Source organism: Desmodus rotundus, chromosome 5, assembly GCF_022682495.2.
Source record: "Desmodus rotundus isolate HL8 chromosome 5, HLdesRot8A.1, whole genome shotgun sequence".
Taxonomy (NCBI): Eukaryota; Metazoa; Chordata; class Mammalia; order Chiroptera; family Phyllostomidae; genus Desmodus; species Desmodus rotundus.
Genome location: NC_071391.1, coordinates 120,334,058 through 120,359,424, shown reverse-complemented (window position 1 = coordinate 120,359,424; position 25,367 = coordinate 120,334,058). Strand labels below are relative to the sequence as shown.

Here is a 25,367-nt window from a genome sequence, read left to right as displayed (position 1 = left end):
TGACAGCCGCCGGCCTGACAAGATGAGTAGCCAGATAAAAATCCGTTTATGGATGATCATAAGCGGCAGTTCTGAGGTTCTGCTGTCTGGCTGCAATTTATTGGGAAACAAAAGTACGATGACAGTTTTTAGTTTTATAACCTATCTTCCACATCCAGTATTCACATATACGTAACTGCTGAGCAAAGCCCATGTTAATTCAGTTGCAGACAGCACACCATAGATGAAGCTAGTCAAGTTCATAAAGCATGCAGGGGCAGGGATGGGCTTTTGCAGCATCTGCTATTCTGAACACTGAGGCCATTCTTCACTGGCCGTTAGGCAGTGAAGGAGGTTTGTATTTCCTACAAAGAAGGTTCCATCCCAGTTATGTTTCCAAGTGAGGACTATGCCTGTTTGCATAATCATAACAGTGTTTGATGTCAATACGGTGGTGCTGAGCCGAACATCTGCTACCCTTTATATAACCCTGGGGTTTCAAAATCAACAAGGGCTTAGATTTTCCAAGGCCTAAACTAACCCAGCAGTTCTTCTCTTACTCTTTTGAACCTTTCTAGAGTACCGTGGATAAACTTATTAAGAAGACAAACCTAGCCCTTGTGGTTGGGACTAACAGCTGGAGAGAGCAGTTCATTGAAGCTATCACCGTCAGTGCTGGTGAGTGCCTTTCTCTGCATGTGATCAATTATGATGACCTGGGCTGAGCCGACTTTTCCTACTGTGATGACTTGTCTATGTCAAAGCACCCAAGAACTTCCGTGATAAAAATTAAAAGAGAAATAAATGTATGTGTAGCATATATGCACATTTTGGAGACTAATTTAGACTTTCTAGATGAAAGAAATGTCCTCAAACACAACATTCTTCTCATCTACATTGTTTCTTTCTCTCTGGAAATAGACAAGATAAATTTATAAGCTTTTTGTGGCTCTCTCTAGTGGGTAGCCAATCACAAGACTTTGTCTGGGAAATTCCCTGAAAGAAGTGGCCACATGAAGGTCAGAAAGGACACAGCAAACTCGTAGTGGGACAGGCTGACCTGAAGGCACTGCCATGGCCATCTGTGTCGTTTTACACTTTCTTCAACAACGTCTAACAAGTAGTGTCTGCACTCGCACTAGAAGTGGAAATAGAATCACATTCTGTTTCTTCTTGTACAAGCAAAGTGCAGAGTTTTATTTAGGAAAATCCTACAAAATGAAGTATTTTTTAAATGCGAGGAGCCAGAGGCCCGAGGTGTCCCTTTCCTGCATTGCCAAACCTTGTCCACCCTGTGATTGTAGAAAGATAGAGAAAAGCCCCTCTCGCAGATTCACAAGAGCAATGGTTTACTAGGATTTTTTTTAAGTTCTTCTGCTCCATCTCCACTGGCTTTTCTCTTTCAAGGTCCCTGCAGGCTCATCTTCTGTTACAGCTAGGGAACAGAGCTAGAGTTTTCTAAATAGTGATTCCCAAACTGTAAAATGCGGAAACGGCACCACCAGCAGCTGGGCTATGACTTCTCACACTACCCCCTCCTTCCAATCTGCCACAGAACAATTTCACAGATCCCCCAAATGTGGTGGGAACAGAGGGTGGTAAACATTTTTGTGCCTGTTTATTATTAGGGTTGTTTATAATCACACTTTGGTTTCTTGCAATTGAGTCTACAATGGAAATTTATGAATATTAAATGGTGAGTAATAGCTTAGGGGAATAGATTTGGAATTTACATGTAAATTCTAACAGGGGGAGGGGGAAGCTCTCTGTATTTGGGCCATTGTAACAAAATACCATAGACTGTATGGTATATAAGCAACAGAAATTTATTTCTCACAGTTTTAGAGCCTAAGAAATATAAAATCAAGGCATTCACAGGTTTGGTGTCTGGAGATACCCTTCTTTCTGGTTCATAGACAGATGTCTTCTCTACATGGCCTCACATGGGGGAAGGGGTGAGGAAGCTTTCAAATCTCTTTTATAAGGACATTAATCCCAACCTGCAAAGCCTTTACCTCCAAATACCATCATGTTGGGAATTATTAGGTTTCAACATATGAGTTTGGGAGGGACACAAAGCTTCAGTCTATGGCACTCCTGCATTATGGCTTATGTTTTCCATAAATGTAAGATTAGCATCTGAGGCCTGAATTATACGCCCCCTTCACAGAGAGAAAAACTGAAAGGACAGAGGTAACCTGAATAAGAAACTGTTGGTGAGGCCAATGGTAGAAAAGATGAAAAATAACCACATTATTTTATTATGGGCTTTCACATATCAGAATTGAAATACTAAAAGCAACCTTCGTCTTAATGAGCCATTCCTCGTAGTTTCCAGGTTTCCTTTGGCCGAAGATGCATGAGCATCTGCAGAGTGGTCGTGTGCTGGGCACAATGCACTCATTTTTCTCTATGTCAGTCATTGTTCTTGGTGAGAGGGATATGACGGTGAATGGAACAAATACCCCTGCCATAGTGGAGCTTACATTCTAGTAGCAGAGACAGCAAGTAAGTAAAATAAAAAGTGTGTGTGATGGTGAGCTTCGCATGAGAACAGCAGGCTGTGGAGAGAGACAGGACGTGTGTGTAGGAGCTGCACAGGACCGTGGCCAGGGAGACATGGTCAGTAGACACACCAATGCCAAATTTGCTTTTCTAGCACTGGCGTGGTTTTGTGTTGGGTCGCTCACACATTTTTTTGTAACTCTCAGGGACCGGGGTAACCATTTTATGACCAGTCTGTGGCAAAGGAAAAGGGTTGTTTTCAACTGTGAGAGAGATTATGCTGCCAACATGGCCATAGTTGTGCACTTGATCCTGGTCAGAGTAGGTACTCAGAGAAACAACCATAAGGGTGCTATACTTCCTTACTTTACAAATGGGAAGACTTTGGGTTTGCAAATATTTTTATATATTAGGTTGAATTAAGTCCTTTCAAAATCCTGTGAAGTAGATGTGTTAAGATTATTCTTTCCTTCTAAGGAAGAATCTGAGCTTCAGCTGGGCAACACTGCTTTGTAACGTAACTCAGAGCACTGGCCCACTAAAGGCTAGTCCAATGCCCTCTCCATGGCCCCAAAGAGAGAGAACCGACAAAGTGAGAAAATTGCTCCCCACCCCTCTCGCTGGATGACACTCGTCTGGTCACCTGTCCTGGTGCCCTGGTTTTGGCCCTTTCGTGATGGGACCTACTCCCACCCAGACCCTTTGAAGAACTGTTAATGAGTGAGATGCAAAACCTCTCAAGTGTTCTTATTTGTCATGCAATATATTGCGTTTTTATGTTTCTGAATGATGGTTAGGGAGTAAGAAAAAATTGTTTAGAAATCTGCAGGCTGCTGGGTAAATTGACCTTACTTATAATTTTGAGACCAAATATCAGAAAAACAAACCCATATTTTACAGGCATGAAACTACTGAAGGGCAGTTAGAAAGCTGAATGTTTGTCATTAGGATTAAATTTAAGCTCTAAAGAATGTTAATTTTCTTAGGTTGTGAAATGGACAATAAAATTGGTAAAGCTGCATTTATTAAAAACAGACTTTGATTGGATTTTAAGATTTCATAGCTAAAACGTTGTGAATCAGAAAGATTTGCCTTATTAAAAATATTAAATTGCTTTTCAATGGCCCTACCGAGAGGTTATTTCCTGTGCAATTTTCTGTGCAAAATTAAGTCTATATATCTTAAACAAAAATAATAATTTTGCAAGTAGGATTTTGCTTCTGTGTCTTACTGATTATATTTAAACTAGTTTCAAGGTAGCCCCTAGTGGTCTTTTTGTTCCTCGGTTTTCCCTGAATTTCATAGCTCAGTAGCTGGGCCTCCTAAGACCGTAATGTGTCTGTAAATCAAGTTCTTTACTGTTCAATATTTGAAGAGTTAAAGGATTTGTAAGACTCCCAAGAGTAGAAAGGGATTAAGCAGTCCCATCCCAGTGGTTCTCCTATCACTTCCTGGGTGGAACACCTGGAGCCCTGGCCTGCCACAGCTAAGTGGCTGTCAGAAACTTACAAGGCCAGGCCAACCCCACCATCAGGTGCTCTGAGAATGTGTCAGCTGGTGTGCGTCTCTGTGAAGCTACCTTGCACTGTGAGTCCAGGCTGGATTTCCCCCCGTGCCGCCTCCTTCTTCCTACTATCTCTGCCAGGGCAGGAGGGAGGTTGGTTTATAGAAATCGGGTACCAGCAGGGATACAAGGGAGAAGAGCTGTGTCCGGGAGAAGGGCAAAGAGAAGCGCTGGGTCAAGAGAACCAGATGACAGTGCCAGTTCTACAACAATGAACTGCTGTTCTCCACCCCTGCCTTGGGTCCCCGAGTGGTGACCTAGAGACTGACTGTAACTCTGGCATGGAGTGCAGATGGGGGTCGTGTCTCAGACCTCCAGAAACTCTCTGGGAAGATGACTTCACCTCTCGGTTCACTCATAGGTACACTGGAGACCACTGCTCCGCACTCGTGGAATTGCTCCAAGATAATCAAGGCCATTCCTGTTTCCACGAGGGCTATTTATACTTTTGCACACCCTATTTGGTTGCTTAGGAGGCAAATCATATGGAAGACCCTACAATAAAATATAACTACATTCTGTGTAAATGAAGTCAAGTCAGTTTAATCACAAAAATATCTAAGTGACTAAAAACACTGCAGGTTGGTTTTGTTTTATAGTGTTACATATACCATTTATATACAAGAAAATGGAGATTCAGAAAAACAGTGTAACTTGCCCAGAAAGAAAAGCTGTTAAACGGCAGTGCAGGGCTACAGCACCGCCCAGGGTTCGCTCCAGCGGGAACAGTGCACTCATTCACTGTGCCTGGGGCAGGAACACACACACACACACACACACACACGACCACGAACACATTTGTAGGCAATGATTCACTTGAAAATACGGTCGACCTGAAGACTGATCCACTGCACAAGCCCTAAATAATCAATAATAAAAATAGCACCTCAAATGAGTTTCAAGGGATCACCAGGCCATCTGGTCCAAGCAGGTCTCTTTCTAGCATCTCCTCTATTGCTGAGCATCATTACTGAGGAGACACTCTCATCACTTAAAGTGCTAGCCCTGGGTCATTTGAAAATCCCATTTAAGCAATTAAAAAATAATCCTGTTCAGTCAGGTTTGACAGAGTCTCAGTGTGACTATAAGACAATCAAAATAAAAGGTTGGGGGAGAAGCCGTTAGAGATGGGAATTTTCAAATTGCCCTGTTTCCTGTGTGTCTGTAAAAATCATTATACACACAGACATGCATGTTTGTGTGCAAACACAAAGACACGCGTTCACAAATGTGCACAGACACACACCCCTGTACTCACTAAACACTCGCACACAGACATGTGCACGTGCACCTTATATGGCACGTGGCTTTATTGATTTGGATAATGGAGCTGCCGCTTGAAATCTCAAGGTGTTCCCTCGATATTTGCTAAGTCTCCTGAAGCCTAGTTCACAGTCCCTTAGGGAGGACCGCAGTCAGTTCCGTAAAGAACAAAGGAAGTGCTTGTTTGCCTGGGTGCATCCACAGGCTTCTCCTGCCTGGAACTTTCTGACATTCTTTCAGAAAATCAACACACTGTCCTCTCTGTTACCTGACAATTTTCAGTACATAGGACTGAGGATTTTTTTCTGAAATTTTTTTACTCTTGACAAAGATTTTACATATCTGACATGGTGTTTACTGGCGTTGTCATAATGAAGGAACACCCAAAGGTGGCAAAAAAAAAAAAGGAGCCTTTTCATAGTCTTGGTCCTGTCTCTTACCAACCAAATGACCTTGACAAAGTATTTAGCCTTTCTGAACTTTAGTTTTATCACCAGTAGAATGGGAGGGTTGGACTGGGCCGGTCCTAAGACATAATTCAACATTAAAATGCGGGCGCTCTGTCCATGGCCATTACAGCCCTGCAGTATTCTTCATGGCATTGAGCTTCATAAACCACATAATTTTGGCAATGAAGAAGCATTTGATTTAGCAAGCCCCATACCTGGCTTGCTTAAATGAAATATTCAGCACAATTATAGCATATAGTCCAATCTATTCTCTGAAAAGGAAAGAAATGAGAGGATGTTCTTCAAAGTGTAGCCTCAAAGTACAGCATAGAGAAAATAGTCAATATTGTAATAACTGTGGATGGTGCCAGGTGAGTACTGGGAATACCAGGGGGGAATGTTTTGTAAAGTACATGCTTGTGTAACCACTATGCTATAGATCCGAAATGAATACGAAATGAAATTGAATGTGAGCTATAATTGAAAAAATACTCCTAAATTTTTTTAAGTGTAGCCTCAAAGAAACTGAGATGATGACTTTGAAAGTGCCCACTTTCTCCCTGCTCTGTGATTGGAGCTCAGAAGTGCCTGTGGAATCCGCTGCAGTAGAAGGGCAGACATTCTACACGAGACCGAGCTGGTAGATGCGGCTGGTCGGCCACACTCACTGCATTTCACAGTAGCTTACCATCAGAGACTGGACTATCGCTAAATAAGAGTGGGGACATGGTCTCCCATGCTACCAAGCAAATATGAAGACCTGTTTGGTTTGGGGGGCATGTCTGTCACCAGTCTGTCACACACTCCATGTGGAGTAATATGTGCTCTCAGTTAAACTGAATTATTTAATAACAAAAGCTGTCAACCCTAGAGTGCCCCCAGATGATAATTCACTTGAAAATATTATCAACCTGAACACTGATCCACTCCACAAGCCCTAAATAATCAATAATAAAAATAGCACCTCAAATGAGTTTCAAGGGATCATCAGGCCATCTGGTCCAAGCAGGTCTCTTTCTAGCATCTCCCCTATTACTGAGCATCATTACTGAGGAGACATTCTCAACACTTAATGTGTTAACCCTGCATCATATGAAGATCCTATTTAAGCAGTTAAAAAAAATCCTGCTGTGTTAGGTTTGACAGAGCCTCCTTAATTATAAGACAATCAAAATAAAAAGGTAGGGGGTTGGGGGGTGTTAGAGATTGAGAGTCTTCATTTTGCCATTTCCTATATGACTATAATGATTATTACTTATCCTTTATCTATAAATCATAAGCTGACTGAGGTTCGTGAAAAATGATGTGGTTCCGTAAAAAATAGTTCCAACTGCCTTAAAGAAAGTCTTTCAAAAGTCTGTACATGAAGTCGTGGCTCACTCTATGTTTAAGTAATGTTACTATTTATTGTCTGTCTACTGCATGGCTGCTGCTTTACATATATATATATTTCTGTTCCGCACAACTGTATTATGAGGTAAGTATTTTTTGTCCTAAGTTTACAACTGAGAATCCTAAGGCCCAATATAGTTAATTAGTGTCACACAACTAGCAAGTGGCCAGCTGAATATAAAAACCCATCTGAGTCCAAATCAAGTAAGCTGTCAGCACAGCCCTAGGTATCTTTCCTACAACTCTAATTCGAGTCGTAAGTGGGCAGGATGCAAATGAGTTCATGCAAGACAAAAGGGACAAAGTTGATGAGTCGTTCTCTCCCAGCTACACATGAGGTTAAGAGTTTGGAAACGAATGTGCAAACATTGGACAGAGATGCAGAAGGACCAGAAAGAGTGCCAACCATGGAAAGCAGACAGGATCACCACTGCATTTCCTAGAAAATCCAAGGGTAATCCCATCATGACGAACCCAGAGGGACTTCCAAATTCTTGTTGTGATCTTGGAATTGTACTTATATCTGCTGCTAGAAAATATGTCAGGTTTTCTGAAACCAAACAGAATCAATGCCCCCATTTTTGTTCTCTGAGCTCCTGCTATTTCCTATTGGTTTGATTAGCTATTCAGGTAGGTTTTCATGCTTAGAATCACTAGCATGCTGGAACTAACAAGGATAGCAATTATTTTAAACTCTAAACAGGAGATGTGAAGCACACTGCTGCCATCCAACTGAGTTCCCATTCCTTTTTCCAGTATACAGCTAACATATTCACATTTTTGTGACAAAGACAGGTTTAATATGGATGGCAAATAAACCATTTAATGTAAAAACTTATACGTTGGGATCTTTGGTTTCTCTGGGGATTTTAGTCCAAATGGTTTAAGGGCCACCAACCAGTTGTGAAGTCCTCTGACCTCACCCATGAAATTAGGGGTTTAAAATAGGTGACCTCTGTGATTGGAACATGGAAATAATAAAAGGACCTCTCAGGGACCCTGCATTTTCAGCAGTAAATGTCAACGTGCTTTCCTTGGTCCTGTTGTTTGAAATCTAGGGCTCTGACTTCAATCAAATGAATATCTGCCTTGGAGCACAAGTCAGACAAATTGGGTAGTTTGGCCAAGGCTCGTTTATCATCTAATACTTAGGACACACTGTCCAATGGTCACACTAACTAAATACAGTAACTGCTCTTCCTCACCTTGAATTAGATACCAGAAAGCATAGCTTTTTATAATTTATCGGTTTCAACTTCAAAACTGCCCTCATTGGATTATAATGTAGTTATAATTTTAATTTTTACCTTCAAAGTATATTTGAGAATTATTTTCTCTTTCCTTGGAGTTAATTATTCATGGTGTTACACACTATCCTTTTTGAAAATAAATTTCCACTTTAGTTTAAAGTTTTGTTTTCCCAGAAAATTAATTTTTATCAGTTCTGCAATTAGAAAAGAATAACTATGTAATTCAATGTTTTCTTATTTGCTTTGGCCATCAGGGAGTTTAGTCAATCTTTTTTTGTCCAAATGTTCAAAATTTACTTGGCTCAAGTGCCTGAAAACATTCTTTATTTCTACTTTCTTCAGACTTTTTTTGTTCAATTTTATCTTAAAGTATTTTGTGTTCTATTATACTAGGTACAGATCTGCTCATGTCTTTTTAGAAGTAGGAAGAGTTGAAATTAAAATCCTTTTTTTTTTTAAGTAACTGCAAATCTGTCCTCTTCACCACTATTTCTCTAGTACCTAAGATAGTGTTTGGCGATGATAAGTATTTGTTGAAAAGAATGAATGAATTTATGTGTGAACCAGTGTTTTTCAATCTAAATGTAAAGTATTAAAAAGCATTTTTTCACTATGTCATACTGTCATGCCTGATGTAGGAAAAAATCTATATAAATACATACATACCCTCACACATATGCCAAGTTTCAGAGATATATAATTCATGTATAATAAACACATATACACAGGACATGCAGAGACACATATGTATGGATTTGTATACATAAAACATTTATGTTGACATGTGCAAATCAACATTTTAAATGGCACTGTCAATTTTTCTAGTGGAATTTTACTGTTATTTAGCTAATAATCATGATCCTCACTGAGAAGAAGGAAAAGCCAAGGGCATGAGTGAGAAAAAGGACGACAGGAAGTTCCAGAGAGAAAACTGCGTGTGGGAACTATACTTGGGCCATATTGGTAGGGAGGCGGTGCAAATCAAAGGTGTCTGTCAACTGAAACACGTCAGCGATCACAGAATACAGTGCTGAATCAGGTAGCTCCATCCCCCCGTGTCACAGCGCGGCAAGCCAGCTACACAGGGGAGGGAAGACAGAGTGCAGGAGAAAGAAGCAATTATTTTCTGGCCCCTGGATATGCTTTAGCTGGTATTAATGAAAAGAATATTGGCTTGTTGGGCTGCTTTTCTCTGAAATTGCTTATTACAAAGTCTTGAGGAAAACACTGTTTTGGAAGGCTCCAGAATGATTCAGCACTCTTTCATTTAAGCCTGAAGTCACATGTGTGACACGGCTTTTGTCCTAAGAGGCAGCAGCTCAGCTCTGCAAATAATACACCATCACTGGACCCAGGAGCTGTTTTGTTGGCAAGGCTGCTGCGACATGAATACAGTTTGCGTTGTGAACACAGTTTTAGTTGTCGCTAACTAATCGATGCACCAGATGTGGGGGGCTTTTCACCCCCAGGAGGGAGCCTTTGTACACGGTTTGTAGCAGGGGAAACATTTCAGCGTAATCCTAAGAGGCGGAAAGAAGAGAAAACATGAGCAACACACACGCACACGCATGCACTCACACATACACCTGCACCCCAGAGGCAGAGCAAAACCTTACAAAAGTGACTTCCAGCACTAATTCCTACCCCTCACGGCCTGTTTTCTCTATAAACCTTGTCATTTCGATCCCTGCAATCAAAAGCCACTTGCCTGAACCAAAAGGTTTTGGCACACACTCCCCAGCCCCCGCCTCTCTTTTGCTTTGCCTGTGCCTGGTCATGTCTGGCTGGGTGTTGTGTCTGAAGTCCTGTGAGAGCATATTCGACCAGAATCCCAGCACATAGCTGAAAAGGAGCTTACAGATCAGCCACTCCAATCTCTCCAGTTTTTGGTAAACAAGAATCTGAGACCAGAGAAGGAGACAGTTTCATCCAAGGTCACAGAGAGGCTGTTTTAGAATCTAAGGTTCTTGCTGGAGCATACAGCATCACTCTGATTTTTCGTTTGGAGTCGGCATTTGTGGAACTAGTACCCGAGCTTTTATTCCCTTGATGTTACCTAAGGACCTCTGGGCTTCTTGATGATGTGATGCTTCAGCATTAGGCGAAGCAAAGACCCAAGCTTTCCTGGGCCAAAACTCAAAGGCATTGCATGGAGCTGAGTGGCCCTGCCCCGGTGAATACTTGTTTTGTGCTCACACAAGCTTCACCACAACTCTGTGCAGTAGGTACTCACGAACCCATTGTGAGATGGGAAAACGGAAGTGAGGATTCAGCCCAGCCCGGGGTTCTCATTCCAAGGTCAGACCCCTTTCCATCTTGTCACACATGTGCCTCCCGGAGTTTAATGCCTTTAAGAAACAGGCTTAATTCTGTTCTTGGTGCTTTGTCCCTGCCTCAGAGTCTGCGCATGAGCTGTTTCTCTGGGTGGAAGGCTCTCCCTCCACATCTGGACTTTCTCGTCACTAAGGTCTCAGCTCACAGATCACCTCCTCAGAGTTTCTCAACACCCAGCCACGCTTGACTGTATCACCCAACTTCACTGTCCTCATAGCCCATATCAGGATCTGAAATTATCATGTTTGATCATTTGTTTTATTTGACCACTATCTCTAGCTCCTTGGAAGTTCCATGAGGTCTGTTTGGCTACATTTCCAATGCCTGACACAGAAACAATCAATAAATATTCACTTAACAAATGAATGGTATAAATAAACTCCCTCTTTTAACCTCTCCACTCCCTTTGAAGATTTACTACAGATATGGGCCCAGGTTAGGGGTTCAGCCTAGGCTTGTGGTATAAAGTACTGACCTGAAATATCTTTGGAGTGAAGATCTATCAACTTAATAGCATTTGGACTATGCCTTAACCAAGTAAAGAAAACAGGCCAAAGACTTAACTGGCAATGAGAGAGAAAGAGATCTTTTTAGGGTGGTTTATGTTGGAGAAAAGCATCACAACAGCTTGGTGCAGGGTTATTATTTGTGAAAGACTAAAAAGCCACTGGCAGACAGACAAACTTGATTGTCACACCCGCCTTAGCCAGCCTACTCTCTACAAAAAAGGAGTGTCTGTGAGCAGTGAGGGAATGGAGATGCTCCATCTGAATTCCACTAATGAGCTAATCCTCCCTCTGCAAACTGATCACTACATATAAGGTCATAGTGCTCTTAAAAATTCCAATTATCATTTTAACAACAGAAAGAGAAAGGTAATGAAGGCCAGTCTCAGTTGCCAGGACAAGACATGGAAGCACAAGGAGCATCTCTGTGATGTGCCCAAGGACACGTAACTCATCAAAGCCCCTTTGCTCGCAGTGGAGGACCCTATTTACTGGGGTCTCATTGAAAGGAAGTCCTGGCAGGGAGGAGGGGACAGGCAGGCAGACGAGGGGTGTCCTGAGGAACTGCAGTCACTTTGTACTGTGCAAACTAAGGCCGTAATTAGAGTCTTAGGTTCTCGGCTTCTATCACCACTTTGCCAGCAAACCCACTCACAAAACCCGTGATCAGAACAAAGTTCCTTCAAGTGATCCTGAGACCAGGAAAGCACTCACAGAGGAGGGGGTCACAGTTGCTTAAGGTCTAGAGTCCTTCCCATTTGCTGCACAGAGAGCTGGATACTTGCCACCCAAATGAGAGAATCCCATCCAGCAGGGCCAATATAAACCACTAAGAGAGAATTTTCGCAAAGATGAAAGGAAAATCAGACTCTTGAGGAAGAAGAAAGGAAGTAAGACAATCCATTCATTTCCCCAAAAAAGCATTCAGTAATTTCTATATGACACCATATGCAGAGGGTTATTTCAAGGAGGGCGGTTATTTCCCAGGTACACGTTTCATAAGACAGCCCAATAAACCTAGAGGTTATCAGAATGGATTTTTGCTGGACAAACCATAGATTTTCCTCGCTGGAATCAGTGAGTCAGGTAATTGCAGTGAAGTAGTGGAAAGTGTTTTAGATCTCATAAGCGTCCCTGAAATTCTGAGCCTTGGTTTCTTCACCTTAAAAACAGAGAAAACAATACCCACTCTAGCCGTTTGCTGGGAAGATGAAGACTAAGTGAGATGTGTGTGTTTCCCCACATGCATGAAGGTAAGCACTCAGCAAGTAAACCCAAATTCACGGATTAACCACAGCAGCAACTTAAAATCCAGACAGTCTTTATACTCCTCTGAATGGGGGGCAGCCTTTGGTACACATCAGCGCAACCCTTTATATACATTTCAGCATTTTCCTAGAGCATAGCATTGAGCAGTTTGTTGACAACTAAAGGGTTATTGCTGCCCAAACAGTTCCACCAAGGCTCAACTTCCCACACTGCAGGAGGCTAATCCACACAGCTGCTTCTATTTACAAGGCATTAGCGGAGCCCTCAGGCCAATCTTAGAACCCAGCGTGCCCACATACTACCCTCTGTAACTAAACCATCGGAACTAGCAGGAGGTATCTCTCTACTCTTGCTGGGTATGTACTTGTTGAGGGTTTGTTTCTTAGGTGCTCAAGTCTGTAGGGAATAGGCTTCTCTGTTGCAGAAGCCTGGGTTTCTGCTAATCCTATAATCAGTAAGTGGTAAGAGATCACAATTTCAAGATTCTCAGCCTGATGTGGAGTAAGTTTGCAAAAAAACAAGGCTCCGGGCAAACACTCACAAGACTAATTGTGTAAACTTAGGCTCATTGGGATGCTCAGAACACATAGAGGAGTTCTTAAAAGAGAGAGAGGCTAAGCAGTCGATTTGCATCTTTAACAGATTCATTTTGCCAATAATCAAACTTCCATGGGGCTAGAACTCCTTAGTGGATCCGTTTTTCATTTTGACAGTGGCTGCATTTGCTGAGAAATATTTCTGTCACATTGGATATTTCTTGGGCTGTATTAACCATCCTAACAAGGACCACAAAGGCTTGAGCTGGTAACATTCTGTTTGGCACATTTCACCCAGTTCATTCGCCCAGACAGGGTTGCAAGTTATTCACAGGGAGTTGAGTCCCTTCCCTCATCCTTCTCAGTCTTGTCACATGTCATCTGTGCCTAATGCCCCAAGTATGGATGTTAATGAGCACTGATACTGGGAGACAGAATGACCCACAGCTGTCTCCAGCTTGGACGCGCAGGGTGGGCATGATTCATAGGATCTACACAGGGGTCCCTTAAGAACGGGCCAGCAGTCCAAGTTGCAAGTCTATAACAATCTCGAACTCGATCTCCTAGATGTGGGTGCCCATGCACAGTAGATTCTAGGCATGGAGCCTCCACACTCATTTTGTTCCCCACTAGCTAGTGACAAAGGACCTTCCAGCAAACCACCAGCCTTGCCCTCAGGCCTTTAGCTGCACAGGACTAGGACAGAGGACTAGACACCAGCAGCAGGGTTCGCATCCTCCCCAAGGACAACCAGCCACACCAAGAGACTTTTTTCCACAATCCAAATACATTTGGAAGAGGACTTTCAGAAGGAAAGTTCTTAGAGAGAGATTCTAAATGTCAAAATACAGGTTTTCTAATGATAAGGTTTAACTTGTACTGAAAAAAATAGTACCTAATCATTTCTCTTCAAAAGCCTAATAAAGACAGATGAATGATTCTACAGTTGTGTCTCAAAAATCAGTTACACTAGTGTGGGAAGTGAGACATGAGCTAGAAAAGGCATTGAAACAGGGTTGCTGTTCATGTATAGTAGGTGTATAAGCTGTATATACGACAATGTGTAATGTGGCCACCCAAAGCCCAATGTGTACATTACTGACAGTAAGTGTGTCCAGGAGAAAGAAGAAAGGCCTTCCCCAGAGCAGATAAGCTGAGCACCACATTCTAAAAGGGGAGGTTAGGACTAGCCGAGACAGTGGTCAGAGGAGCATGGCCAGCCTCACCAAGCACCCTGGAGGGAGGGCTGAGAGTGGTGGGCAAGGGAGCGGTGTCAAGTGCCTGCAGGAATGTCATGTGGAGCCAGACTGGATTTATTCCACACGGCCTATGCGATGGGAACCTAACAGCCCGAGCTGACAGCTTGAGCTCCTGAAACTTGGACTGTGAGATCACGAACACCGTGGCAGCTGAGGCCCAAGTGCGGCACAGTGACCATTGGGTGGAGATTGTAAGGGAACTCATGTTAAACAGGGAGCTCACCTTGGCAACCTGTGACACCCTCCCAGTGGTTGAAGTTCAGTTATTTTCTACAATAATACCTACAAGTTTCCACTGATGGGATCAAATACCTGCCTCTTTTCTATCTGCTTTGGCAACCCATATCTATAAATTTGCATAAAGTATGTTTTGAGGTCTCCCTTGTGCAGGACTTATCTTGTAATACACTTGGTCAAAAAACTGCAGAGGTCTCCTTTTCGTCAGAGATTATATAAGTAAGTACTTCCTGCCCATCGGGTTATAAGGAGAGGTTTATAGCACTTCTCCCAAATCCAGAACAAGAGATTAAATTCTTGTTTGGGAATGAATCTTTAGGTTATTACACTTAGTGGTATATAGAAATCATTAAGGGTTGGAAGAGATGGATAAATATTTTCTCACCAGAAATACGATACAAGCATGTTAAAGGGAAAAGGAAAGAAGAGAGGTTTTTAGATCATTGAGTGAGCACGACAGTAGGTGTCATGGGGTTTAATTCAAGCCCTTACATATCACACACACACACAAGAAAACAAGAGATCAAAAATTCATCCATTAAATCACAGTTCTCGGTTTTTTCTCTTGTAATGAGAAGGGGTAAATTAGCTGATTGCTAAGATTTCTTTTATCTTAAATATTTTATGATTTTGTTAGAAACTTAGAAAACAAAGAGAAGTGGAAATGTAAAACAGAAGAGTAGAACTTGATCTGTTATTTACTATATGTATCAGGTTGCAAAAGAAAGTGATAGATGTGGAGAAAGCCCTTTCAACCAACTTACTGTGGTAATTTGTTTGAAGACAACAAATTTGGGTGCTTAGAAACTAAAGAGACACAAAATTAAACTCAATCTTGCTTGAAAAAAGGAAGGAACAATATTTGAGAAAGAAATTGTGCCCAAAACAATGCGCGTAGAATGTAGAAATCCACTGTAGTGATCCAGCTTCACAGTTACCGATTTGTGTATCGCACAGGGCTGCTAAGTAACACTTGTTGGGCTCATGAAATCCCATGGATGACAGGGCTGTTGGCCACAGAAGTCATCCTGTCATATTTCCGGAAAGTGTTCTGATCATTCTCACTCATCCACAGTGGAGGATTCTCTTGCCGAATAAAAATGGACTAATTATAGATATAAACAAATACCTGGAAGGACTAGAAAGTCAGACACTTCCTCTGGTTAACAGCAGCATACATTCCCCAAAGTACTTTCCATTACAGATTCGTGATGCTGTGGGCCACTTTCCCAACTGCAAGAGTGAAGAGCTAGATGCAAACCAGGGCGTTGGATTCCAAACTAGATGGTTGACTTTTGACAACTAGAAACAGAAATAAGGACTTGTCATAGTCTAAATCACAGATTTCTAAATAATCACAACTACGATGCCCTCCATTTACTGTCTTATTTCCTGGGTTTAGTTGGTCCCCAAGGGCTTGAAAAAGAACATGTGGCTGACTGCTGAAAATATATCAGATCTAGAAAATAAATTAGAACAAACATTACTGATCAGTGTTCTCACATTCCTTAAAAAAGCAACATTGTATTTCTATAGCATTTAAGCATAGGAGGAATTCTCAGATTCAAATTTTGAATCAATTCTAAAGTCCTCAACTCGCTTCGATAAGACATCATGTGTAGTAAATAGACTGTAGGATCAAATCCCAACTCAGCCACTTACCAACTGTGTCATTATTTTTAAAAGTTACATAATTCTCTGAGCTTCAGGTTCTTCATATGTGCAATGGGATTAATAATGCCCATCTCTCATGGTTATTGTACGGATTAAATGAAATGAAGCATGGGGAAAAAATTAGCTCAGTGCCTGTCACTTAGTGGACACCCATTCATGTTCTCTCCCTCTGTTTCTTCCGTTTCTTTTCTTGAAATCAAGCAGCTTGGAGAAGCTGGAGCAATAAATGTTTCATTCAAACAGAATATAGATTCTGTGAAATCAGGAAGCTCAGGTCGTACTGACTTGCTGCCTTCCTCCTGACAAGTAACAGTGATAGAAAACGGTACATCTGACTGCAAAGAGATTCAGGGTAATACAAAGGACTTGGACATTTCTTCTTCTAGTCCCTCACCGCAGCTCTGTGATGTGGGAGCTAGGAAACTGACTCGACAGAGGAGGGACTGAAGCTCAGGAAAGTCAAATGCCTTCCCTTAAAACAAGCTATCAGAACTACAAATTGACTTAAGTTTTCTGACCCAGCTGACTACTATTCTCCAGCAGCCTCTTTTTCCTGTTCTCAAAGCTCTCCCTGAGGCCAAACCCTGAGCATCTCTAGAGGGATGTAAACCAATCTCTGGTTTGCTTTAGATGTTGTCTTATCTTCAGGTGCCAGGCCCAGGGTTCGCCCCTCAGGATCACTAGTGCCAGATGATGGTCCTGTGTTCAGGGGCACAGCAGGGGCAGTGCAAGTCTGTTACATCAATGGTACTGTTACCTCTCCACTATTTGTGGTTTTAATGCTTTGGCTATTTGTGTGGTTTTAATAATTTGGCTATTTTTGTGGGTATATTTTTAGGACATCCAACATGTATCAAGGAAATCATTTAAAAGGCCATAGGGCAGATTAATCAAATATAGTTTTCGTGTTATCTTTCTCTTTGTAGAATCCCTAAAGCTGAAAAGAAGGATTCTGAGATAAGAGGATCTTTTGCTTGGGATCCTTTGAAAGGAAACCCACCAGCCTGCCTATTTCCTTGCTAATGGAGAGGAGGGGCTGGAAAGAATTGCAAAGCCTCTTAGTAACCCTGGGCTGGCAAACACACGCCCCCGCAGGTTACCATCAACTTTGCTGTCACATAAAAGATGCTCCCAGGCCTTTTTTAAAAAATGCTCCACCGATCTTTGCAAGGAACAGACTTTTAAGTAGTGTCCAGACGGTGATGAATGAGCATAATATTTCTTTGTCCTCTTCCAAGGCAGGCTAATTGCGCATCACCCAAGGCAGTCAGTGGTCCCTTTTAGTATTTTAATGACATCTGAGTTGGAGGTTAAAATCTGTAAAAAGCAGTGAGATCCCAGGAAAAAGGGTGGGAAGCCACTTCTGCTTTCAAATGTAGTAAAACAGATGGGTCTCCCATTCCAGACGTGAGCATTAAAATATTTAAGATTCCTTGTAATGCTAGACGCCCACAGAAAGAAATCTCAATCTCTTTCTCTCTCTCCCCCCTCATTTTTCATTGCCCACTTATAGACCGTGGAGTTAATCCCAGAGGGCTAGATCACGTTTTCTTTTTAAAAGCCTAGACTGTAAACTTGGGACCCACCATATTGACCAAGCAATTAAATAATGATAGGGAAACGCAGTCACAACCCTTCAGTATAGGAAAATAATAACTACCATGATAACTATTATCTTGAAATATCCTCAAATACCTTAGAGGTAATCTAGTTGTTCCCCTGCACCCCCTCATGAGAAATGTGTTATTATTTTCATCCTGAAGACAAATACATTATCTACTTTCTATAATTGTCCTTTCTTCTGAGAAGCTTCATTTTTTTGTTTTCCCGTTCATCATCGCCATATGGACTTAAGACGCCCAAAATAATCTGTATTTCATAGATGACTGATTAAGATTCAGTGTTTTCCAAACTGTTTTGATCATAGACCCTATGAAAGTATAAAAAGTCCACAAATATAGAAATTTAAAAGGATCAGATACAAAATAAACATAACTTGACAGTCTAGTCCTTTTTTGGAGCTTTGCTGGGGTATGGGAAGCACCCCCTCCTTTGCTGTAGGCAGTGAGGGAAGAAGGTAGAGAAAGAATTAACATGTTTCTCTTCTTCCCTGCTCCCTTCAATAAGCCCTGACTATTGCAACTTTCAGAATGAGTTCTACCTGCATCTAATGTGTAGGGTAAAAGGAAAATGGGAAGAAAAGCGAAAGAAGGGAGAAAGAAGAAATAGATAAAAGACAGAAGAACGGAGTGGGTAATAGAAGGTAAATGACTGTTTCTGTACATCAACATTAGGGCACAGGGGACTTCCAAAAGTATGTCATAGTTTGCTAGGGCCACCATAACACAGTACCACAGACCAGGTGGCTTAAACAATGGAAATTTACTTTCTCACAGTTCTGGGGGCTAGAAATCCAAGCTCAAAGTGTTGGCAGGTTTGCTTCTTCCTGAGTCTTTTCTCCTAGAGTTGGGAAAGGGAAGGGCGCCTTCTTGCTGGGTCCTCACACGACCTTTCCTCTGGTGCATACAGCCCTGCCATCGAGTCCCAACTTCCTCTTCTTAAAGGACACCAGTCAGATTGGATTAGGGCCCACCCTAACAGCCTCATTGTAGCTTAAATATCTCTTTAAAGGCTCTGTCTTCCCATACAGTCACATTCTGAGGTGCTAGGGCTTAGAACAATGAATTTGGTGGGAACATAATTCAACCTATAACATGTATTACTTTTATTTAAGGGCATCTTCTGCTTTTAGGCAAAGGTGATACTACAAATATTTAATAACCATACAACATGAATGCTGTAGGAAATGGTTTTTAAAAGATAAACTGAGGCTCACTAAAATTTTTAAAAGTTTATTTGTGTGAATGTGGATTCAAATTGGGCAGGGTCAAACCAAAAATGCTTAGTATGCTCCACCAGCAGGAGCTAGGAGACTTTTGTAGAGCAGACACCAAAGCAAAGCAAGGAAATGACTTTATTGGCTGTAGCTTAAGTGGTTGCCACCTCCCATCCCCCAACCACTAGTTTCTGATTCAGTGGGGCCAGAAATGTGCATTTCTAACGAGTACCCTGGGCACACTGCTGCTGCTGGCCCACACTGTGAGATGCCCCAGTCTAGTGTTACAAATGCTGGGGCTGTGGAAGCTCAGAGGAGGAGTTTCCAGCTCTCACTGGAGGGCAACGGGGTTCAGAGAAGATTTCATAAAGGAAGTGAGTTTTAAAGGACAAGCGGGGAAGCATAAGGAGGGGAGGATTGGGACATGCCAAGTACACTTAGTGCTAAAGGACAGAAGGAGAAAGTACGTATGGTTTGTAGAAGAATGCAGATGATAATTCTGTTTAACTAGGATGAAGTGTGAGTTTGAAGTCCTCGAAGGAGATAACACTGGAGAAGTAGGTGGGGCCCAGAGCCATGGTGGAGGGCCCTGTGTGAATGTTGTCCTGTACTTGATTATGGGACCGTGACTGCCCAGAGCTGAAGTCGGAAAACAAAAATTTGTTTCAAGAAAAGAATCCTGGTAGAAGAACTCTATCACAGTTATCTTCCTTCAGAAGAGGCTTCTTTCTGAGCCAGGCACAGGGCGAGCTGGGCACAGGGCTTCCCAGACTTTTGGAAGAAATCCTTGTCATTTCTCTTAAGTGACAAATCTCACTGGAGGTGACAGGAGAGTAGAGTGTATTGATTGCATGTAACTAGTATGTCGTTAAGTTTTCACCATTGACCTATGACACTGAGCATGAAACAATAATTGTTTCATTATGATTGACTCTTGGAAAACCCTAAGCTTCGCCCACTTCTAATGGCCTCCTGGTCACTCAGAGGGCAGAGGTGACAGGCCCAGGAAGGAGGGATCGGTTGAGAGGGAGACCCTGATAGCACAGCTTGTGATGATATGTGCTCCATTCCTTTCTTTCTAGGGGAAGATGACGACGACGACGAGTGTGGGGAGGAGAAGCTGCCCTCCTGTTTCGATTATGTGATGCACTTTCTGACAGTGTTCTGGAAGGTCCTGTTTGCCTTCGTGCCCCCTACAGAATACTGGAATGGCTGGGCGTGTTTCATTGTCTCCATCCTCATGATTGGCATACTGACCGCTTTCATCGGCGACCTGGCTTCCCACTTCGGCTGCACCATTGGCCTGAAAGATTCTGTGACTGCGGTGGTGTTCGTCGCACTTGGAACTTCAGTACCAGGTAGAGAATATGTTCACGTATGAGCCCCCCACCTGAGAGCCCATTTACCTTATGACCTCATCTTGTCTAACACTTTCAAGGACTGTGACGACAAACGAGGCCTCTAAAAGACAGGATCCCAAAGATATGAATAATGTCCTTGCCAAGACCTTGTCATGGCATCTTTCGAGGTTAGAAAGCTGGTCAGTTTCATCGTGATGACAGGAAGGCATCCCCAGAGGGCCTGCACGGCCTGAGGGACAGAACAGGATGATCTGATGGATAGATCTGCAGCTGAGCCCCCCAGTACAATCAGCACTTCCAAAATCACAAAACAAAATTACAGAATCATCTTCAAGAACAAAACTTCTGTCGTTTAGGTTATTTCCACGAAACTGTATTCATTGGATAACTAAGATAAGCCTTACTGAAGGCCTGATATCATGTGCTCTTGACCCAAATATTAATGGGAGGAAATAAAAAGAGGCAGACATTGATTAGGAGAGGGGAAAAATAACCTCACAAAGCACGCATTTCATGGACATCCCTTCGGGCATTCCTATAAGCTGAGATTTTCTCCCACCCTCCGACTTCAGCTCACTATGGTTTGCTCCGACTTCTGAGTAAGACATTATCCGTCCAACACGACACTGACATCAGTAATTTTCAAAGTTTGGTGGGCATCAGAACTACCTGAGAGCTTCTTTAGAAAAAATGCAAATGCCCGGGACCCACCACCAACCAATGGAATCAGAAGATCTAGGGGAAGGGCCTAGAAATGTGTGTTCTGAGTTCACAGGTGACTCTGCTACACATCAGATCTTATTGTAACTGAAGTTCCGGGCCCATTCCCCAGCACTAGTTGACATCTTGACAGATGTGCAGCCTTAACTCTGAGCAACCCACATTCAAGGTCAAGTGTTACAATCCACAACCTGGGGAAGAGGCGGGACGTGAGGTACCATTCAAAGTCCCACATTTACCATAGCATTTAGGTAAATGCTGTGATTACTACTCACACTTGCCATTGTGGGCAACCTCGGCTTTTGGTTTTGAGTCTGAAACAAGTACAATTTAAATCATGTCTACTCCTTCACTGGAATCCTCTAGTTGTTTTCCACTCAGATACTTATCATCTCGGTGACTGAGTATAAGTTACTAAACATCTCGGAGCCTCAGCTTCTTTATTTGTAAAATCGGGGTAACCATACTTAACTTGCAGAATCATGGTAAGGACCAGAGAAAACATCTATAAACTATGTACCTAGTAGAGCATCTGGGATACAGAAGGAATTCGGTAACACAGTGGCTTTTGTGACGATTTATGTTGAGTAGGTCAGGGGGACCTGACTGGTAATAATCTGGACAGTTTGTCTGTGAGTAACCAGGAAGGCTCCAGATTCATCCTGGTCGGCCGCAGCACATGGTGCTACCCAACTGATGGACCATTTGGGAGTCCTGATGACGGCGCCTGGCATGGTTATGGTGATGGAGGCACCAGGGGTCCAGGACGTGCTCTTAGCCCTGCCTGAGTGAGCAGGGCTGTGCACGCTCTTCCGGCTGACTGCCCATCCTCGGAGCAGGGCAGGCTCCCTCTCCGCCGCGGCTCTCTTCCAGCAGTTCCACATTTGTCTTTGTTTTGAATTGTTTCCAAAATGACCAGAAATTTACCAAGTAGGAGAAAAAATGTAAAATATTCATATTTTAAGTTGCTTTGTTTAGAGAACATATATATATATATATATATATATATATATATATATATATATATATACACACACACACAACTAGAGGAACTAAACATCGGGGTTATCCATTCCTCTGTCTGTGGTTGTTATAGGAAAATGTTTTGGGGTCCACTTTGCCTCAGGCTTAAATCACTGTATCAAATGGTGCCCACATTAGCTTACTATCGGCTGTGGGTTTAACCCTTGAGGAGAATATGTTCAAACTATGGTAATGAAGGTGAAATTAGCTCTCACCACAGTTACTCAAAGGCAGCAGTTGGTCCTAGCAAACGCATGTCTTGCTTTCAAAAGGATTTTTACAATGTTTTCCCTTCATCAAATCCTTGTTCCAAAATAATGTGTTGTTGCTGTTTCATTTCCAAACTCATCTCAGTGCCTGAAAAGCGCTCCTTTCTCTAATACCAATCTTGCAAAATGGCTCTCTGCGTCTTCTGCATTAATGCTTTAGAGCAGTCTTCAGTCATATGATTAAAAATATTTTTCTGTAACATAAAATGTGGATTACAGTAAACCTCCGTGTTCAGAGGACTCATTTGTTCTGCCACTTAACACCACCTCAGTTCCCAGGGAGAGGCATCAAGAGGGAAGAAAGCCTATTGGGAAGAATAAAACAGAATCATTTGTTGTCAAACGCTTCCCATTGGGATACAGATGTCTTTCCTCTGTTATTGGGAGAACTCCTGTAATTTGATACAACATTAACTATGCAGCGTGGTCCCCAAACAATATATTCATAGGTAATCGCAAATGATCATCTCTATATCAACGTTTATTTTCAAAAATCAGCTGTGCAAATTGAACAAGATGCTGACTGAACATAATATCTCTGACCTTATTTCTCAATGCTGATAATTCCAAGCAGTGCTTTATCTCCTTACTTAAAAAGATAACAATGCTATTGTTCCCAAAGCACAGTTGCTACGGGCAGAAGAAGAGTGAGGAAAACTCATCCTCTTCACTTGGAGCCTACCACTAATTGGCATTGGTCCGGGCCCAGCCTTTCCTCTAGGCTGATGTCTTGACACGTTCCCTGAAGTAGAAGAGCTCCTGGCTAGTAACTGATACATCGCTGCCCCTCTCTAAGGGAGACTCTTAGATTCTTAGCTGATGGTGGCCTGAAGAGCATTGGAAATGCACCCTACCTGAAGGAAGAATTAAATATCATTTGAAGTGTCCTTACTTTATTGCTCAAAATCCATAGGAAAAAGTGCTTAGGACTTTCTAGGTGAGAGAGAGCTTCTTCTTCACAGCACTGGTAGCCAATGCTCGTATAACCTACTGGCAGAGAAAGAGTCCTGAGGGTCTTCACTCCCCCTCAGCCTTAGATTAGGTACGCACAGGAGAGCTCAAAGACCCATCAGGTCAGTAGAGGAAGTACCTGCTTGTCCTGAATCACCTTTTACTGAGCTGTTTGGAGAAGAGTTCTGGACAGTCTCTTCCCACCTCTGCATCTTTGGTATTCATAAACTCTTGAAAGTGTGGCAGCCATATGACTAAAATATTTTTTTCTGTAAAATGAGATGTGGATTGCAGCTGGGGTGAGCCAGAGCCTGGCCGCCAGCACTCTTCTCTTCTGGGTCCATGGTCACTCCCTGGTCCATCGCATCAGTCTCCGTGGCTGGCATGCCGTCCATACGCCAGTGATCACCAAGTGTGTATCCCCAGCTTCGACTTGCCCCTGAGCTGTAGATTCACATAACAACTGCCTTCCCTGTACGGATGCCAGATGTGTAATTTGCAGCTCAAAATTACCATGTCCAAAATAGAACTGTTGATTTCCACTGCCTAAGCGCCTTGTCCTTCAACCAGACCATTTCATTCCAGATCTTGCCTGTCTCAGGAAAACAGCACTATCATCCGCCCAAGTGTCTTTGTTCTTTTCCTCATCCCTGCAGCCAGCCCCTTCATACCTCCTGCAGACCGTTCCTCTAAAGGATCTCTCCATCCAACCCACCTAGCTTTCTCTCCACCACAGCTCCTCTGGTCCCGTACACTCTCAGACCCGCCGTAGCCTTCCATCTGCCTTCATGCTTCTGATGCACATTGTTTTCAGGGACAAATCCACCACAGTTCAAAGCTGCCTGTTTCCCTTAGGATAAACTTTAAAAGCAGCGCTCAGGCTTACAGAGACCTATGTGATTCCCCCCGCCTATCTTTCCACTGTGTTGTCTTCCTTGCCCACTGTCCTTTGGCCCCATTGGCCTTTTTACTGCCCTCCTCGGAGCAAGTCCATACCTCTCTCAGGGCTGTCCTAGCTTGTTAAATGCTCTTTCCTTCATTTATACAAGACTGGCTCTTTGTCTCAATTGTATCTCATCTTAAACGTTCCTTCTTCAAAGAGGCCATGTAATGTGAAGTGGTCAATCAGTTCTGCTCTATTACATCACCTTATTTTCTGTATTCATTACTTTCTGGATTTTTTGGCTTATTTATTTTTGAATAGAGTATATAAATGTATTTAAATAAATATTATTCTCTAACTCTCCTCACTGAAATATAAACTTCATGGGAACACAAATCTTGCCCTTTTTTCCCTCTGTTTTATCCCTGGATGCTAGAATAATGCCTAACTCACACAGAAATAATGCAGCTGTGTGTGTGCATGTGTATGTATTGTGAATATAAATGAATGTACAAGTAAGTCATTTACATATTAGTATAAGTTGGTTCAGTCAGGTTGCTTTCTTCCTAGCACCTTCTGGAGACAGCTAAGAATTAAAGTTACGACTGAGAGAGATGATACTTCTATAGTGTGGCTTATTTTTGAGGAGTAGAATATATCTGAGCAGGGTGTTGTAGTAAGACAGGGCAACAGTAACTAAGAAACTCGGAAAAGAAACTTTTTCCTCTTGCATGATTTTAGCTATACTGGGAACTTTATTTTTTACTCTACAGGAATTCCTGCTTCCAAGACCCAGAACTTTTCAAACTTTAGGCATACTCTGGGGAGTGCTAAATAGGCATTTTTGAATAGCTTGGCATGGGTTCGTGACTCTGTTATATCACATTACTTCTGTGGAATAAGTTTCGAAATCCAAGGGAAGAAAATGTCAGAAGGAACATTTGGCACCCAGCCTCTGTAATACTGAGGACCACCTGTAATGGCACATTCTTTCAGCTTACAGTTATTCCCTTGGGTACATGGGGTCAAGACATTCTGGCTTCTCTACGAGATTCCAAATATGGATTTTACTTTTATTTCTTCCTTCTAGTGGATTCAGAACAAAGT

The 25,367-nt window shown here is 42.4% G+C and overlaps 1 protein-coding gene across 7 annotated transcripts in view; it reads left to right on the top strand.

Annotated features, from left to right (window-relative positions):
- Nucleotides 1-25,367, top strand: part of SLC8A1 (solute carrier family 8 member A1) — a 344,047-nt gene that overhangs the window by 297,463 nt on the left and 21,217 nt on the right. For all 7 annotated transcript variants that reach the window (XM_024552884.3, XM_045189492.2, XM_045189493.2 and 4 more), the window contains 2 exons: nucleotides 558-657; nucleotides 20,136-20,411. In XM_024552884.3, coding sequence (XP_024408652.2) covers nucleotides 558-657; nucleotides 20,136-20,411 — 376 coding nt within the window. The remainder of the gene's footprint in view (nucleotides 1-557; nucleotides 658-20,135; nucleotides 20,412-25,367) is intronic.